We start from the raw sequence: 19606 nt of genomic DNA, 5'->3' as shown, positions 1-19606 counted from the left end.
TAAATCAGTTTGAGTCAGCTCTTTCACTACAGATGTGCAGAACAGTCTCAGGACAGCCGAGTGTGTACATTGCTAGGAAATGCTTGTTGTTTCCAATCTTACAATCTCACCTCTATTTCTAACCCCCTTCAAGGTTAATGCAGAGTAGTTGTGTCTTGAATAATATTGTCTAACTTACCACAATTGCTGAAGGTCCAATGAACCACCCAGCATGGGACTCCATCAGACAGATGAGGAATGTCTTTGGCTCATTCCTTTGTCTGGGCTGAATTGATTCAGCTCAGCCAGATGTGACAATTTGGCTGGGGAAAGCAGGGCTGGGGTGGTGGGAACCTGGCCACTGGCTATATTCCTGGGTCTGTAGCTGGGCAATGGTGGGCACAGGATTGTAGCCAGCTGTGATATCCGCATGCCACTTCTTCTGACATCTCAGAATAAAATAAAATGGGCTCTTGCACCTGGCACTGGAAGTTGCCCAGTGCGCATGGGAGAGCACTGCAAATGGCAGGACAGATGACAAGAGTGGAAGTTTAAACATAACCAGTAGTACAATTTAGCTTGTGAAGCTTTCAATGCAAGTTTCTTACCTCGCCAACATCATAAATCAACACTTGCCCTTCAGAATCACCCACAGCAATCTCTCGCCCTGACTGTGCCCAGCGTACACGATGCAATGCAGGGTTTCCCTCCATAGTGACACTTGCAGTTGGAACCTGCATATTGAAATGCAAGCAACTTGATTAAGGTCTGATCTCCAAGCAAAGAGGCAGTTTTGATTCTCAAGTATAAAGCAGCTTTACTAAGAATCCATAAAGTAAGTGATAAAGATAATAAAATTTGGGAGAACGCTGACATACAACTTGGCTTAAATATTAACTCAGATTTTGTAGAAGAAACAGCCAGATTAACGATGCCCCCCCGACCCTCACCCCGACTAAAGGGGCTGCTCACACTAGGCTGCATGAGTAATTCAATCTGCGAAACTTACTTGGTTCAGCTTCAGTTTCAACAGCTTCTTTATGACTTTCATCAGTAATGGAATGGCTTGGGGGATTGATGATTTTGATATTTGCCCTTCATAACATCATAACACTCAGCTTAGAGAAAAGACTCAGGATTTAAACCTCCTCAGGGGATGTGATTGGCTTCACTGCAATAAAACCTCTGTCAGCTCGATGACCAGCGTCAATTATTTTTTGTCGCTTATTTCCTTGAGCAGGACACACATCTTCATCAAATAAAAGGACAACTACCTCCTGTCCTCTGCTCCTGTGCTACAATTAATGCTGCCACCATTTGGTGCGAAACAGCATCCTGGTAAAACCTGTCTTCCCATCAATAGAGGCTCTTCACCCCATGTTGCAGGCTTCATTCAGCAAACAAGGGAAATCCAACCTGCAATTCACCACTGTGATGCTGAATGGTGCTTTGTCAACTAACACTATCAGTGTTAAAATCCAGGCCTCATTCAGTGAATCTGTTTACATCCAGTCTTTTTGACGTACCTCAGAGTCTTCATTCAGATTCCAGAGATCAAGCCGGCCCATTCCATCAACACAGGCAAAGAGTGCAGGGTGGATAGGAGACCACATGACATCAAACACATAGTCTGAACTGTCCTCAAAGGAATACAAGGACTTGTTACTCTACAAGAAAGAAAGACATTCTCATGATTTAACGAGCAAAGTAACACAAGATCAATGAGGGCTAATGTAATCCATTTTCTCTCCCCAGTTTCACATCTCCTGAAGTTATTGACCCTTCATGGAGGTACATTTCCAGTTGCTAGCTACCGCATTCTAGTGACCCTCAGCAGTGAGTGTTTTCAGGCTATGAAGGACCTCCCCATCATAGCAAGGTCAGTTACTGTTCCCACCCAAGATACACACAGCTCATGGCCTTTTAATAGAGGCTTTCACCTTTCCTACTTCAACCCAGTTCAGCATAGACCAGACTGAACCAGAAACCTGACAGAGGGAGATATTTGATCCAAGTCATGAGGGATGAGTTCACTTCAATATTGGTGTCAAAGTAATCATGGAAAATGATACATACATCACGATCCATTTCAACCCACCTTAGTTGACCAGAGTTTGACAGTCCAGTCAAATGAAGAAGTGATAAAAAGATGAGAGAAGTCCACTGCCCCTGCTGCTGTGTGACAATGGACACCTGTCACAGGACCTTGGTGTCCTTCAAACATGTCAATGATTCCAGCTTTACTGTAATTGAGAAGAGAAACAATCATGTTACAATTTGAAATGATTGATAAAATTGCGTTCTTGCTTTTACAGTCACAATTGCACTTGGAAGTCGTTTTGGCTGCCTCTGGAGCTTTTTTCTGCTCTTTTCATTTCCCTCCTCTCTATCTCCGTGTGGGCTAAATTCCTAAGCATGTCCCAACAAACACACTGTCAGGCCCATTTGCATGACCTTCTGAGAGGCAACCTTTGACCTGAATGCCTTCATGTTTGCCATCCAATTTAGAACAGAAGGTGGCTTCTCAAAGTTGGAGGTCCAGAGGACCTGGGGTACAGGCTAGCCAGCAGTCTCCCTGAGGGAGATGGCCACTGCTAATGGAGGTAGGAGAACACGCAGTGGAGGTGCTCACTGAACTGTTCAGCAATGCTAAAAATGAACAAGCTGAGTGGAGTGCTTGTGGCTGTGGCACTTGGAAGCAGGAAATCCTGTCAGGTATTGGAAACATCCTGCCAGCTTCACTCATTTGCCCCCAAGTGGGCAGTTACATAGGGCTCAGGAGCAGGAGTAGGTCATATCGTCCTTTAATCTTGCACCGCTCTTCAATGAGACCATGACTGTTCAGATTGTGGCCTCAACTCCACTACCTTCTGAGTCCCTTGATTATCAGAAATCTGTGTAACCCAGCCTCTAGTATGTTCAATGTCCAGCCTCCAGTGCTCTCTGGAAGAAAATTCCAAACTCAACTTTTTCTCAAAAGACAGGTTCCTCCTCTCAGGAACAAATCAAGTGAACCTTCTCTGAACTGCTTCTGAACTTATTACATCCTTCTCCAAATAAGGACACCAAAACTATACACACAGTACTCACCATAGTAGCCTCACCAAGGCCCCGTACAACTGTAGCAAGACTCCCCTGCTATTATATTCCATTTGCCTTGCAATTAACAACAATATCCCTCTTGCCTTAACTGTCCCAAATGACTAACGGTTGCTCCTGGGTCACTGTAACCTGTCAATGACAAGATCACTTGGAGACAGGATTTCACCAGGCAGGCAACTTCATGTGTTATTTCCTTATTTTGTCCCTAGGGCAGTCTCCTTAACCCCTCTGGTGGGACTGGGGAAACTTCAACCTTATGACTCATCATCGCCTCAGTCTATAAATTTATTCTTTTATCTCAAATGCTCTTCCGGTCTCCCTGAAAGCATCTTTGCTGTAGCAGGGGCCTGGGTCAGGAGAAAAGGCAGTTGGGTAAGCTCATAGTGTGGACTATTGTCTCATTAGGAGTAAATGCAGCTCAATGAAACCCTGAAACTCCATCTTGAGATTGGATCTTTTTATGGTCAGAACGAGATCCAGAGTACTCATACCCGAGCGTGGAGCCCAAGCAAAATATTTCAAAGGAAAGATACAACTCCCACTGAACCGATTGAGTCATTTTGCTACAAAATTTATCAGGGTGTGGGAAAACTGGGCCTTTATTTCAATAATGGAACCACCACACACCCTGAAAACTTCCACTGTTCAAGGTAAAACAAAAAGGGCCAACAAGTGACTAACTCAAATTCTGACAGTCAAACAGAACACGGGCTGATTTTAGATTCACCTTAAAATGATGAGCTTTTCTACCTGTTCAGTTCTACTTTTGCTCAAGAGCTTAATAAAATGACCATCAGTTTCAAATTACAATCCATTAGATAACATAACAGGAATACACGCAGAGATGTTTATCACATTCAAATAGCAACACATAAATACAATGTAATGAAATGCCCCAAATGCTTCACTGGAGCACTACACATGTGTCATGGGGAAAAAGTCAGAAGTCATTAATAAAGACATCATAACAGGGCACTTAGATAACTTCAAGGCAGTCAGGCAGAGTCACCATGGCTTTGTGAAAGGAATACCATCTTTAACCAATTTTTTTGGAGTTGTTTAAAGAAATGATGTGTACCATGGATAAAGGGGAACCAGTGGGTGCACAGTCCAATGTAGGACACAGATGGGAAATGGTGGTGTGGCAAAGAGATGGCACTCAGTTGAGCTGGTACAGACTGGGGGGGGGGCAGTGTCTTCAGGTGAGACTAGGCGAGTCAGTACATACCAGGTCCTTGGTTGTTGTGGAGCAGAATGCACAGGGCTTGGAAAAGGTGCAGAGAGGAGAGCTCAGAAAACAGATCAAATTTTTCATTGAGCTAACTCTTTTAAGAACAAAACTTGTGCACAGTGTTCTAGCCAAACGATGTTCAAGGCAGATTCGGCTGTGGCTTTCAAAGAGGAATCAAATTAAAAAAAAAACGCTTTCATAGGATGTGGGCATCACTGGCAAAGGCAGCATTTATTGCCCATCTCTCATTGGCCTTGAGGTGGTGGTGAAGAGCTGCCTTCTTGAACTGCTTCAGTCCTCGAGATGTAGGTGAACCCACAATACTGCTATGGAGAGAGTTCCAGGAGTTTAACCTAGCAACGTCATGTTAAGTCAGGATGGAGTGTTGCTTGGAGTGGAACTTGTACTTGGTGGTGTTCCCATGTATCTGCTGCCCTTGTCCTTCTAGGTGTTGTTGTCTAGGTGAGTTACTGCAGTGCATCTTGTAGATGGTATACACTGCTGCTAAGGTGGTGGGTGGGGTGCCAAGCAAGTCAGCTGCTTAAGTCCTGGATGGCGCAAGATCGGACTCCCCTCCAACTTGTAAATTTATTGAATACATCTGTGGGTTTTCAGATTATCATAAATACTGTGAAGTAAAAAATCAACCATCAGCACAAACACACAGAGGTGGCTATGCAGTAAGGAGATAAATTCAGACAAGTAGTAAAAGACAGTGGCTCAACAATAGGAAGTCAACACAGTCAGACTTCCACCATGGGACGATGGTCCCCAGAAAAGCCATGACCTGCCACTGCCTAATGCAATCAAGTGACTGATCACCTAGTACGGTCCTAGTGGAACTGGCCATTGTTACTATGATGAGTTCCTATTGAAGAGGGAAATGGATCAGTCAAAGCTCTTCCCATTTGGGAATTGGTGACATTCCCATGTCACCTCCAAACAGCTGGCAGACCATTCAGAAACCATTCTGTACTGATCATTTTATCCGGATGGAGCTTTTTTGCCAATGGGTAATGCCTCATCATATTCATCTGAATGGTGTGTGAAATATACAGAGGAAGATTAACTATCAGACATGTGAAGAGTATGAACCACTGAAACAATGTCTGGTGTGAGTGTGCGATGTTTGATATGAATCACCAGAAAGGGTTAATGTCGAAGGTGTATTGATTGCAGTGAGGAGGGTCAGAGCAGGTCAGCCTAGCTCAGGCCTACAATCAACAGCAGCCAGACCAGCTGTCAACAGTGAGATGGACCTGGAACTTTTGTAAGGGTTTCAGACAGAAGTGGCTAGAGGAACCTTCTAGGGGTCTGAGCGATGTTGGCTGTGACAAAAGGTCTTGCTGTGGGGAGCATCTTGCTGAATTTTTAAGACGTTTGCTGAACGTCGAGGCAAGTCTTTCACTTGGCAGTGGCTTGTTAAACCCTTTTTTTTGAACTGCACAACTGACATCATTAATATTCAGCAGCCTAAATGATCAAACATGCTGAACAAACAAGACCTTGTGAATTCTGGACATGGAAGTTGGAGCAGGTACTTGCTGGATTCAGCTCACCAATTGCTCAGAAAGACCTCCATGTTGCTTAGGACCAAACAGAATCTCAGGGCATGATCCACACTAACCAACTGCACCCATGTCCACAGTCATTTGCATTCAAGACTTGTCAATCACTTACAGACATCAAACACCTCACAGATCCACTTGCAGGTTACTAAAGCACAGGCCTACATTGCGGGGCTGCTCTCTTGCGCTCGCTCAGTTAGCGCCTGGCTGCGTACTTACAGCATCCCTGCTTTGCTTTGTCATGCTGTGCCAGTTAGCGCATTGGTGCATCAGCCAGAGCCCATGGCTCTCAGTATTGCTGGATTGATGAGCTCTTTTGCGCAGATGGGGACAGACAGACAGGCTGCTGGTCAGTGAGGATCTGTCCTTGGACGTATGACACGCATTCAAACAAATGGCCGTGTTGGAATGAGGATGGGGACTGGTCCCCAGTCCACACAAAGGAGGGGTGGCAGCAATTAGTCAAGATGTCAGTCTGGGATACTGTCCTCACACAGTCCAGAGGATTAACAACGGTCAGTCGCCAGCCTGGAACACACAAACAGGAAGGCTGTCTGATTACAGTTCAGGGAGTAGGTAGTGGTCAGTTCTGTCTAGCCAGCAGCAGCCACAGGAATTGCACACTATCAGTCAGGGAGCCGAGAGAACAGGGGAACGGTGTACCGTCAGTCAGGGAGCTGAGAGGGCTGCTGGGGCAATGACTGAGACAAAGCCGAGGGTAGGTACACAGTCAGTGTCCATTTGATAGGTAAAAACACAGCATCTGCTGGATGTTATAGAGTCAGGGAGATGTCCAGCAAGGAAACAGACCCTCTGGTCCACCTCGTCAATGCCGACCAGATATTCTAACCTAACCTTGTCCTATTTACCAACACTTGGCCCATATCCTTCTTAACCCTTACTATTCATTACCCAACCAGATGTCTTTTAAGTGAGGACATTGAAGGGACAAATATATGAAGCTTGTGTTTGCAAACTGTAGCTACATTTTATTCAGGAAAACATCATCCCTTATTTGTAATGCATGCAGAATGAATGTGCTTATGCCTCAAATGTTGGCCAAAGGCTGACTGCATCATGCCATTGGTGCTCAATGAACTAACATTGCCATCTTATTGAGGCAGAGATTAACAACAATAACTTAGAGGGAGGTGAATACTGGCTAAAAGCACCCCATCCCTTGTGGAATTTGTGAGGATGCTGTGGGATGGAAGGAACATCACTGCAGTTGTGTAAGTATGACGATGGACTCTGATGAATACAATGGAAAGTGGAATGGTTGAGATGGGTCTGGGATGCCATGGAAAGGATTGGAGTGGGGGGTGCGTGGAGCACAGCGACACTCCCTTTTGGATGAAATGTGGAGGTCACTCAGCCAGTGCTGCACCTTCACCAAGTTGGTGTACCTGCTGGGGCCACAGCAATGGTGCAGCATGGGTTGCTGAAGGTCAGGTCCCACAGTTTTTGGGATGGTCTGGAAGCAGGGTGGAGACCCTCCAGTATTGTCCAAACAGCACGTGCAGCATCATCCTGGACCACTGTGCTCTGTACAACTGGAGCAAGCAGTGAGGCAATGTGATAGATGCTGAGGAGCTGAGGGAATGGGAGGAGTTGTCAGAGGGCAAGAATGAGGACTCTGGAGGACGTTCTCCTTGTGGATGACTGAGCTCAGCTGTGTTGGGTGCTACAAGGCAGACAGGAGCTGATCAGCACCCACTTCCTGTGGATGAGAGCTGGGTGCAGCAGACAATCAGGGACTATCTAGATCAAGATGCCAGCACTTGGTTTGCATTTGCAGAGCATTTCTAGTTGTTCCTGGTTGATTCCAGATTTGGTTTCTGAGTTGGAGCTGGGAGCTCACAAACGGTATTTAGAGCAGGGACTCAAACAAAGGGCTTCAGACATCCTAACACTTCATTGCAGGAAATGCCTGCTCATCTGTTCTTGCATGACTTTTCTGTCAGCTGCTGATTCACTAACAGTGGAGGAACTGGGGAAATGGAAGTGAGGTCAAGCTTGGTAATGTCAGCATACATGTAAAAACTAACACTGGTTAAGGATGGTGTTGTAAAGGGATACATGACCATAGTTAGACTATAAATCACTCTATAAAAAGTGATGCTTTACAACATTGTTCATAGATAAAGACAACTGTTTTGTCATTTGTGTTAAAATACCTCGACCTGTGCTCATTTCAGATCCTCCCAACTCTCTCAGCATCTAGGAGGATAGATTTGGTACCCGGTTCTGTGCTCCATTACATCTGTCACTTCTTTGACAGTCGTGCTGACACTGCCATTCAAAGCCTTTAGCATTTATTTGAGCCAAGAAGCCGCTCTGATCACAAAAACGTGATGGACTTCCAGATTTGTTCGAATGCGCAATAATGTAAACGTTCTGCAAATATTTGGTGTACCTGCCAAGGCGACATGCTGTGTACACGGAGCCCTCTTCGCTACCCACAACAAAGTTATTAATGTCCCCTAACGGGAAGGACATGGAGGTTACAGCAACTGCCTTCGATTGCTTGTGTACCAGCTCAATGCTGTCCTGTAAAAAAAATGATCACCAATAACAAGTGAATTCACAAATGGATAATACAACAACACGCATGATACAGCATCCCTCATACGCAAGATTTGTGTTATAGAGGAGACAGAATTTTCTCGAGCTCAATTACAGAAAGACCAAACGTATGGCTCTTACATTCAAAACTGCCTGTTTCCATCTCTGTAACAGTGCCCTGTCTTCATTATGACCTCATGGTCACCATTTCGGAAATCCTCAAACAATTTTTCAGGCCCCTCTCGGCTCAACTTCTCCAACCACACTCCCGAGCTTCATGCTACACAAGCTCCACCTTATCAAGCACTCCACCAACCACCTCCCAGCTTGCACACCTAACAGTATAGGGTGTACCACCAATCCTGCTGCACCAAATGTCTCTCCACTCCACTCCTCCACCCTTTAGTGATATAGTGATAGAGTCTTCAGAACTGTACTCTGGAATTCTTTTCCCTAAATTGCTCTGCATTGATCCAACTATCCCCATGTTCAAAATTCTCTTTCGGTTCACATCTTCAACTACACCGTCTCCATCAACGGTGTCCTGCTCTTGGCGCATCACCCTTGAAAAGTGCCATAGAATGTTCCACTGCAGTTCTAGGCACCACGTCAATGCAAGTTGTTTTGGAAAAATAATACAAACTCTCCCTTTTGGAACAATTTCCTGTACGAGGGCCAAAGCAGCATTGCTTCCATTCTACATTACCCAAAATGTTTTAGAATGAGGCATGAAAAATACAAGCTCCTGCAATTCCACTCCTTACCTGTGGCTGAGAGAGCATGTCCAGGCTCCAGGTACACAGTTTCCCATCAGTGGAGACACTGACTAGGTTATGAGCATTTTGAGTACCAACAACATTTACACAGTACACAGGGTGCTGTAACACAGAACAGTTATACTGAGTTAGCACAGCAAAGATCTGGAAAATAAATGTTTACTCCAATCTCTTTCACAAGATAATTTTGTTCCACCAAATACTAGTACTGTTACTCTGTCCACTTGCTGGATTCATGCAAGGGGGCTGTAAATTTTTGAGAAATGGATTATTCTCACCGTGTGGGCGGCAGCAGATAGTGGAGTCCGCTGGACAGGCATCTTCTTGTTACTGCGATTATCCCAAAGGACAATCTGACCGGAATATGTTCCGCCCACCATGAGATTTGGGTGAAACTGTGCAAAGCAGGCAGACATGACCTTTGACTGCAAGAAAGAACAGCAAAGTTTAATTACACCTTCGCATAACTAAGAATATTAAATGAAAAACAGCTCGACTTTGATTTTTATTTATTATCGAAACTTCGTGTTTAAGCTCAGTTTTTAAACTATAACCATCTATTAGATGAAACATTAAACAAAGGCCCCAGCTATTTTCAGTTGGATATAAAAGATCCCCTGACACTGATGGGTAGAGGTGCTCTCCTCAGTGTCTTGACTGATACTAGTCTGTCAATTAACAGCACAAGAAACTGACGATTTGGCAGTCAGCTCAATGCTGTTTGTGGAAGCTCACAGTGTTCAAAATGACTGCCACATTTTCTACATCACAACAATGAATTATGCTGTTTTTTAGCAGAGAGGAACTTTAGGACATCCTAACGTAATGAAAAGTACAATATAAATACAAAGCGTTTTATCCATCCATAACGTGCCTTGATGATGCCAACATGAATTCTAACCAGCCAGAAGTCAGCAACGGATGGTCAAATTTGTTTGGAGCCAGCTACAACCCTCCCCTAACTTTGACCTGCCTAGATTAAAGAGCTTAATGAACTACCTGCTCCAGTTTGAGAGACAGGCAAAACATCTGTAACTGCTAGGATTTATTGGAAGCCTTTCTATGCATCACTTTGAGACTACAGAGGCAGAGAAACAATTAATTGGTGTTTAATTGAACAGAAAATGGCAACTGTAGTATAGACTGGTCAAGCCACTGCTCAGATTTAGAAATATTTTAAACAGGAAATGCTTATAGAGACAAGAAGAAGTCAGGATTTTGAATGCATGTACAGCAGCAGCAACTTCACAGACACACGTGAACTAAGAATAATAGAAAAGTTCTAAACACAGACCATTTGACTCATTGTGCCTTGCTGTTTGACAATCGCTGTTCTGCCCGAATGCCATCCAGGCCTGAAGCCCTACAAGACACAGATCTTCAAGCAGAAGTGAAGTCCTTCTTAAATGTGAAGGAGTTACAGCCTCTGCTACTTTTTCAGACAAAGTTCAAGCTCTCTATGACGCATATATAATTTAATGGTACAGAAATATCATTACAGTACACTCAGGTGGCTGGATGACTGGTTTGTGGTGCAGGATGACACCGCATGATGCAGGTTCAATTCTCACACTGGCTGAGGTTACCATGAAGGACTCTCCTTCTGAACCTCTCTTGGGGCAGCACAGCAGCTCAGTGGTTAGCACTGCTACCTCACAGCACCAGGGACCTGTATTCAATTCCTGCCTTGGGCGACTGCAAACTCCACACAGACATTCTCCCCATGTATGCGCGGGTTTCCTCCCACAGTCCAAAGATATGCAGGGGAGGTGAACTGGTCATGCTAAATTGCCCATAGTGTTAGGTGCGTTAGTCTGAGGTAAATATAGGGTAGGGGAATGGGTCTGGGTGGGTTACTCTTTGAAAGATCAGTGTGGACTTGTTGGGCCAAATGGCCTGTTTCCACACTGTAGGGAATCTAAATCTCTCCCCTCACCTGAGGTGTGGCGACCCTTAGGTTCAACCACCACCAGTCATCTCTCTCTATTGACAGCGCAGCCTCATGGTCCTCTGGCACTAGGGTCACTTAACTTTTTACACTTCCTAATGACACTTAATGCTACATGCCAGTGAATGAAATTAAACAATTCTGCCATTTATAATTCAGTTTTCTGGCATTCTGCCAACAAACGAGGCATTATTCACAAAGTTAGTCAGCTGTTAGGAAGAGCCAGAATCCATAAAGTGAATGCACGTAAAAGGACTTCAACACATTCCACAATACCTGGCAGTGAAAGATATACTCTGGAGTGGTCTTCTTAAACTTCATGTTCCATACAAGAGCAACACCATCAGGCTCATTCAAAGCATCTTCATTATTGGTATAAGAAGCAACCAGTAGTTCTGGATACTATTTGAGAATTGGGAGTGAAAGAAAGAGTAAATACAAAGATACAGTATTTCTTCATTTGGCTGTCAGCTGCAGACTTACCACATTCAGTTCCTACAGCCGTACTCAAGACTAGCCTCTCACTGGCTCACTAAGTAGTCACTCTCTCAGGTTTAGCTGGTCTGTGGGAACCTGATGGGTTTCTGTCAGAATTTCCCACAGCTTTTGGAAGGCGTCAGCGGGGGGTGGGAGGGAGGAGGGAAGAGAAGGGTGACAGAAATCAGCCCAATCAGGCACACACCACAGCTGATGTGCAATCACCCATCTAATATTTAATCAAATCTCCAAACCTGGCTGTGCCTGAGGAATGCTACCTGGGAGACTCCAATTATAAGAAACACAATGGCATTAATAGGATTGGTGAAGACCTAACTACAGGCTTTAATGGTGAATGGTCCTTCAAAAGGTAGCCTGCCAAGATGCCAGTGACAATGTGAATATATCACACCTACCTGACAACAAGTGTGGGGAACTGTCTTCAATAAGATGAGCAAGCAGCCAGATGCAGAGCTCTGTCAACTGTTATAACCTACATGTAGCCTACGGCAGTTTATATAAATACACAAACCCAAGTTTACTGGAACATAGCAACAGGAGTAGGCTGTTCAGCCTGCCCGCTATTCAACATGATCATAGCTCATCGAACACTTCAATGACTTTTATCCACTCAATCCACCCTTTTGTGGTGAAGAATTCCAAAGTTTCAATATCTTCTGGGTAAAACCAAAAAATCTCATCTCAGTTCGAAATGGCACCTTCCTCAATTTCAAATTGTGCCTCCCCGGTTCGACTCCCCAACCAGGGAAAACATCTCACCTGCATCTACCCTGTCTATCCCTTTAAGTATTTTGGAGGTTTCAATGAGATAAACCCCTCGTTGTTTGAAAATCTAGAGAATACAGTCCCAGTTTGCCCAATCTCTCCAAAGGACAGTCCTAGCTCCCCAGGAATAAGTCTAGTGAACCTTCGTTGCACTCCTTACATGGCAATAATATCTTTCTTGAGATCAGTAGACTTAAACTACTGAAGGTGTTGTTTCAATTGTGTAAAAGATTGTTTAGACAAGACATCACTACTCCTGTCCTCAAAACCTCCTCCGACAAAGGCTAACATCCCATTAACCTTCCAAATAGCTTGCTGAAGCTGCACATTAGCTTTTAGTGACTTGTCGATGAGGACCCTCATGCCCCTTTGCACATCTACACTTTCCAACCTCTTCCTATTTAAGAAATACTTTGCACACTTGTTTCGCCTACTAGAGTGGATAACCTCATTTTTTTCCCCACAATGTTCCATCTGCCCACTCACTAACGTGTCCAAATCCTCTTGAAGCAGTTTTATATCATCTTCATTCAACACAAATCCTCTCTTAGCTTTATACCATCTGAAGATTTGGAAATATTACGTTTGCTTCCCATCGCCAAGCCAAGATCCTTGTGGTACCTCACTAGTCACAGCTTGGCAATGGGAGAACGACCCATTTACTCCTCCTCTGTTAGCTGCACTCTATAATCTTTTTAATCCTCAGATTTATGATTTGTGGCAACTTTAGAGGTCCTTTGAATCTCAAGACAATCCTGAACTTCCTTTGTCCTAAATAGCCTGAGCATTTTTAAAAATATGTTTTGCTTCATGAGTACAGTTAACATTTCCATTCTTCCTGACTCTCCTTTAAGACTGACTCACCTGCTGTGACCAATCCAGGCAGGTTACAACACGGTCTTTTGACCAATTTTCATCGTAGAACTGCCTGTTCAATGACAGCTTGGCACCTGCTTGAATCTCTCTGTGGAAACATTTTATTACTTAGTAAAAATATACATCAATAGACCTTACAGTTTTGAGGTATCATGGATTAGAGACTCGTCTGTTAGAAAGAATGTGACATAAAGTAAACTTATGAGGAAGACATTACGCACCCTTCCTTGTCATCTAAGTTGCGCCCACTGTAGTCAAAGAAGATGTCAGTGTGTTCAGTAAGTGCTTGCTCAACCATTCGGGAGGTGTGATTAAAAAAGGATAAAAATCCATCTGAATGAAGAATGTTTTCCTTTTCTTCCTCGGTCAGGTCATGCCGAGTTGCTGGAAGAAAATGTAACATCATACTTGAGCTGGAGATGTCTACGCAGGAATTTTTAAAATATACATATAAAAATGTTACTATTTTTCTTCCTCATCCCTTCAAACTTCCTACATCCAACAATTTCCCTGCCACACTGAGTTTATCCATGCTCAACAAGGCTCTAGCCTCAAAGGGGTAGTGGGACAGAATTTGGGGGTCAGGGCGTACAAAACCACAATGGAGGCTGCAGAGAGGAAACTCCATCCTGGGACCAAATCGGAGGTCTCATCCCACCTTGCAGCCTCAATGGGAATCCTGAATAGAGGAAGAGCAAGAAGGAGAGAAAGGACATGTCTTTGGCAGTTTGGGCCAGGAAGTAGACTCTGCGTGCTTTAAATTAGTGAGCATTAGTGCCTCTTAAATCTGCACCAAACAGTCGAGCGACTTGGTACAAGCAAGGCTCCATTTTAAATTGCCCCATTCAGCACTGTTTTGTGCTGGCATTGTGCATAGAGGGCCAGGTTAGACACACAGCATCAGCACGTTCAGTTCTCTTTCAGTACTGTTTTGCAAAGGGCTGACAAAGCATGTTTGATACAGTCAGTGCTGTTTTGGAGGAGCCTCTCCAATTCGCTGCTCTTTGTTTCCTGAAGAAAGGCAAATTTCCATAAGTCTTGTGGGAAAATGTGATTCGCTTAAAGTTGCAAATCTTTAGAACATAATTATAACTTTAAGTGAGGGCTTATTGTTCTTAATACTTGCAGGTAATCAGACCATGAACAATTTTTCAGTAGAGTTTGTACCGCCAGCAGCGCATCCGCTAATTCCTCTGGAAATGAGAAACAAAACAGCAGGAAGCATGCATGCAAATGTGATGATGTTTTCCTTGCATATGAGCTCATGAGTATTTCAGTCGGATCCAAAGAAAAGGTCAAAATGCCCAGTTGTCAACCAGTGCAGTCCAATGAAAGCATGAAGTCAAATAAGCTGCAGCGACACTGGAGACCATTCACAGAAATTACAATGGGAAACAAAATTCTTCTTCCAACATTAGAAAGAGGAGTTCTTGCAGCAACTATTTCATTTTAAGAGAGCCATAAGCATCCCTGAAAGTGGCCAAGCAAGTCGATAGCGTGGTAAAGAAAGAATATGGACTGCTTATCTTTATCGGTCAGGTAACAGAGTACAAGAGTCAGAATGTCATTTTGCAGCTTTATAAGACTTTGGTTAGGCTACACTTAAGAGTATTACGTTCAATTCTGGTTGGCACATTACAGGCATGATGTGGAGGCTTTGGAGAGGGTGCAGAAGAGGTTTACCAGGATGCTGACTGGATTAGAGGGTATGAGCTCTAAGGAAAGGCTAGAAAAACTTGGGTTGTTTTCTCTGGAGTTTCAGAGGGGAGACTTCATATAAGTCTATAAAATTATGAGATGCATAGATAGGGTTGACAGTTAGAATATTTTACCTAGAGTTGAAATGTCTAATACTAGGGGGCATGCGTTTAAGGTGAGAGAGGGAGAATGTTCAAAGGAGATGTGATGGGCAAGTTTTTTTCTAAACAAAGTAGTAGGAGTATGGAACACACTGCCAGGGATGGTGGAAGCGGCAGGTATGATAGGGACATTCAGACAAGCACATGAACATGCAAGGAATGGAGGGATATGGACCAAGGGCAGGCAGAAGGGATTAGTTTAATTTGGCATCATGTTCGGCACAACATAGTGGGTCAAAGGGCCTGTTCCTGTGCCGCAATGTTCTTTCTTCTATCTTTTAACAACTTCCAAAGAAATCTTTGGGGTTAGCTATCAGATTGCACAGGTCATGCAGCCTCACACAACTGCAGAGACTTTGATTTTACCAGAGGCCAATATTAATATCGTTGAACATAAAACAGTAGAGAAGAGGAATGAGCCCTTCAGTCCATGATGATGTGCTGAACATTCCGCCAAATTAAACTAATCTTTTTGTCAGGACCTGGCAAACATGGAATAGGAATGGTTGTTTGCAGGTAAATCTATATCTGAAAAGTGGGAGTCATTTGAAAGGAGTATAGTGGAGTTTGGAGCCAATGTGTTCCCCTTAAGGATAAGGTCAGCAAGTCCAAGGAACCCTTGATATCAGGAGATAGAGAGCTTGACACAGAAGAGGAAGGAAGCATTTGTCAGGTGCAGAGCATTAAAGATGGGGCAGGCCCTTCAGAAGTATGGATTGTGTGGGAGGCTGCTTAGAAGGAAAGTTGGGAGGGGGATAGGGAGGGATCATGAGGTGTCTTTGGCAGGGATTGGGGAGAACCCCTAGGGCTTTTTAAAAAAATGAGCACATTGGGAGTAGGAGGGTTATAAGAGAATTAGTGGAACCTATTAGAGACCAAGAGAGAAACCTGTGCGTGGAGCCAGTGGAGGCCTTGGATGAGCGTTTCCATTTACATTCACAAAGGAGAGATACTTTATGGTCAAGCATATATCACTTGGGATGGTGAGGTTCTAGAATGCGTAAAGATTAATTAAGGAGAAGGTATTAGTTGTTTTAGTGGGCAACAGATGCATACATCCACAGGGCCTGATGGGATGTAGCCCAGGCTGCTGTGGGAGGCAAAGGAACAGATCGCTGGATTCTTGGAGGAGGTACTTAATACTTCACTGGCCCTGGACAGCAGGCCAAACGACTAGATGGTGGCTAATGTGATCCCAACATTCAGGAGAGGCGGTAGGGATGGGGCAGCTAATTGCAGACTAGTTGGTCTGGCAACAGCGGTGGGAAAGGTTCTGTGGGCAGATCAATACTTGGAGAGGCAAAGATTGGTTAGGGAGAGCCAGCATGGATTTGTTCAAGGGAGGTCCTGACTGGCTGGTTTGGTTGAGTTTTGTTGAGAAGTTGACAATGTATTGACGATAGTGGTGCAATTGACGTGCTTTACATGGATTTCAGTAAGGCTTTTGAGAGGGTCCCACATGGACAACTTATCTGGGGATATGAGCCCAGGTTGGTGGAGGGCTGTTTTTGTTATTGGAAGCCTGTGACCAACTGTGTACCACAGGGATCAATGCTGGGGCGCTTGCTGTTTGGTATGTACATTAACAACTTGGATAAGAATGTAGAAGGTGCAATTAGTAAGTTTACAAACAACACAAAATTTGGGTGGTGTTGTTGATAGTGAGGAGGATGGTCTCAGGCTACAGTCTGATAGTATTCAGCTGGTAAATTGGACAGAGCAACGGCAGATGGAATTTATTCCTAAAAAGTGTGAGATGATGCATTTTCAGAGGGCTAATAAGGGAAAGATTTACACAATGAATGATAGGTCCCTATGGAGTACTGAGGAACAAAGGAATCTTGGTGTACAAGTCCACATTTCTCTGAAGGCATCAGCACGGGTAGACAAGACTGGTGAAGGCGGCATATGGAATGTTTGCTTTCATCAACTGGGACCCATAAGAGCAAGGAAGACTTTTACAACTTTAAAAAACATTAGTTAGGCTAAAGATGGAATACTATGTGCAGTTAGTCGCTACATTATCAGAAGGACGTGATTGCACTGGAGAGGATGCAGAGGAGATTCACCAGGACATTTCCAGGGATGAAGAGTCCCAGTGATGAGGGGAGTGTGGAAAGACTGGGTTTGTTTTCCCTGGAGCAGAGGAGGCTGAGAATGGATCTGATTGAGGTATTATGAGAGGCACAGACATTGTAGATCATGAGAATCTTTTCCCTATGGCAGATCTGTCTAAGATCAGATTAGGGTGGGGAGTAAGTGGTTTCAAAAAGCTTTTAGGGAAAAAAAATCACCCAGAAGGTAGAAGATATATGGAATATTCGACCTAAGAGGGTGGAGGCAGGTACTCTCAACATTTAAGAAGCATCTGGATGAACACTTTAAATGAGAGGTATCCACAAAAAGACTGTGGCTGTACCCACTCAAACAGCGCCATCATGTGGAGTGTTGAGGTAATTGCAGCCAATCAGGGATCAATGCTGGTGGAGATTGAAGAACAAAAACATGTGTTTCAAACTGATGCAAGTACTGAGGGGCATGATGCACACATATTGACTTTTGCAAAATACATGTTGGAAAATAGTATTCCTGAAGACATTTAGTTTGGCCTCCTGCATCCTGAACATGAAACAGCATTGGGAATATTCTGTGTGTCACATTGCTACATGGAAGGAGAAGTATTCCTTTGGATCATCTGGAAAGTTTTTGCTCTGGTGTTGTTCCAGCTACAGCAGGCTGCAAGTCAAGCCTGCACACTGTGTGGTCCATTTGCTACTTGGACTCACTATACAATTTACAGTTAGCTTCTGGTTATGAACAAACTGAGCTAGGTGAAGCATTGTAATTGATGAGATCCAGTGCAAAGTACAATCAAAGTCACTCGCCTCGAGCGCATATTTGCAAGACTGCACATAGACATAACATCTGATCATGATGTGTTGTTGGATCACATGGAGGATGACTGACTGTTCAAGGTGTTTGGAGATGAGCGGTTAGGTCAACTCCTTGCATTTGCAATCTGCTGCTAAAAGAACCAGAAATTCGCAGATCACCTCCATGACTGAAACAGAATGCAGCCCCCTCCTTACGTTGCAGACATATTTGGGAAGCCAAACGAATATATGTTTGGACACAAGGAAAGAATGCAAACATTTTGCAACGGGATGATCGGCTAAAGGCATTCACGAGAAAATTGCATTCTGGAAGTGTAATGCACAAGTTGAATTCTGACTCTTTCCCCTACTTTCCAAGTTTCTCTCAGACAATGAATTCAACCAGTGCCCAACTCCTGTGATCATCGATCATAACAGTCACCTGGACACCTTGAATGTGATATCATAACACAGGCAGTCCCCAGATTGCAAACGGGTTCTGTTCTGGAGTCCGTTCAGAAGTTGATTTGTGTGCAAGCTGGAGCATAATGCAGGTCAGCGTAAGTACAGGAAATGATCACGTCGCGTTTTAAACTTACATGCTGGTATGGGATCGCATTTGTAAGTATGAATGTTTGTAAAATCGGACATTTGTAAATCAGGGACACTTGTACTTACTGGAATCCAAACCCCTTTTCAATGTCAGCTTGAAATTGCAATTAACGAAAATAGCTGCAGCTGAAATTAAAAGTTTATTGAAATTTCATATGATTGATTTTTACAAACAAAAACCATTTTCCAGAGCATCCCTGACAGATTTCTGGTTTGATATGAAGACGGACTGTCCTGACATCATGTGGAGGTGCTGGTGTTGGACTGGGGTGGACAAAGTTAAAAATCGCTCAACACTAGGTTATAGTCCAACAGGATTACTTGGAAGCACTAGCTTTCAGAGTGCAGCTCCTTCGTCAGGTAACTAGTGGGGCAGGACCCTGATGAAGGAGCAGTGCTCCAAAAGCTAGTACTTCCAAATAACCCTGTTGGACTATAATCTGGTGCTGTGTGATTTTTAACTTTATCCTGACATCACTCGGCATGCATTACATGCAATAGTTCCTTTCATAGTACGTATTTGTGAGAAGCGGATTTAGCACACTGGTCAACATCGAACCTCAACGTTGATTAAGTGTGGAGGTCACATTGGAAATTAGACACGTACCATCATTCGCAGCTAGATTTTGAGGGACTGTGACACATCACGTATGCCCATGCGTCTCATGAAGGCAAGTGCAGTGCCCTTTAATTTCACAGTGAAATTTCATATAATGCTGTTTTTCTTTAGACTTCAATTAAACTATTCTTGCACTCATCGTGCTGCTAATAAACATTTAGAATCTGCTGAGAATTAAATTGGGTCACATGTTGGAGAAAGTTTAGGAAGCACTGCCTTCAACCTTTCAGGACCATTCTTTGTGCAGTTTGCATCAATCCTTTCTGTGTAGATACAAATGCATACCTGGAACCACACTCTTCCCTCCAATTTGGCTGTTGCCCAAGGGTGATTCA

At 43.9% G+C, this 19606-nt stretch overlaps 1 protein-coding gene across 4 annotated transcripts in view; it reads right to left on the bottom strand.

Moving 5' to 3' along the window:
- The window catches only part of LOC140471339 (cytoplasmic dynein 1 intermediate chain 2-like), a 61334-nt gene that overhangs the window by 5934 nt on the left and 35794 nt on the right, over positions 1 to 19606 (bottom strand). For all 4 annotated transcript variants that reach the window (XM_072567356.1, XM_072567358.1, XM_072567357.1 and 1 more), the window contains 9 exons: positions 13530 to 13692; positions 13297 to 13396; positions 11446 to 11571; positions 9500 to 9646; positions 9210 to 9323; positions 8297 to 8430; positions 2078 to 2222; positions 1506 to 1646; positions 588 to 713 (listed from right to left, as the gene is read on the bottom strand). In XM_072567356.1, coding sequence (XP_072423457.1) covers positions 588 to 713; positions 1506 to 1646; positions 2078 to 2222; positions 8297 to 8430; positions 9210 to 9323; positions 9500 to 9646; positions 11446 to 11571; positions 13297 to 13396; positions 13530 to 13692 — 1196 coding nt within the window. The remainder of the gene's footprint in view (positions 1 to 587; positions 714 to 1505; positions 1647 to 2077; positions 2223 to 8296; positions 8431 to 9209; positions 9324 to 9499; positions 9647 to 11445; positions 11572 to 13296; positions 13397 to 13529; positions 13693 to 19606) is intronic.

This window comes from Chiloscyllium punctatum, chromosome X (assembly GCF_047496795.1).
Source record: "Chiloscyllium punctatum isolate Juve2018m chromosome X, sChiPun1.3, whole genome shotgun sequence".
NCBI classification, from domain to species: domain Eukaryota; kingdom Metazoa; phylum Chordata; class Chondrichthyes; order Orectolobiformes; family Hemiscylliidae; genus Chiloscyllium; species Chiloscyllium punctatum.
The sequence above is the reverse complement of the archived record's forward strand: the minus strand, read 5'-3'. Positions and strand labels throughout refer to the sequence as shown.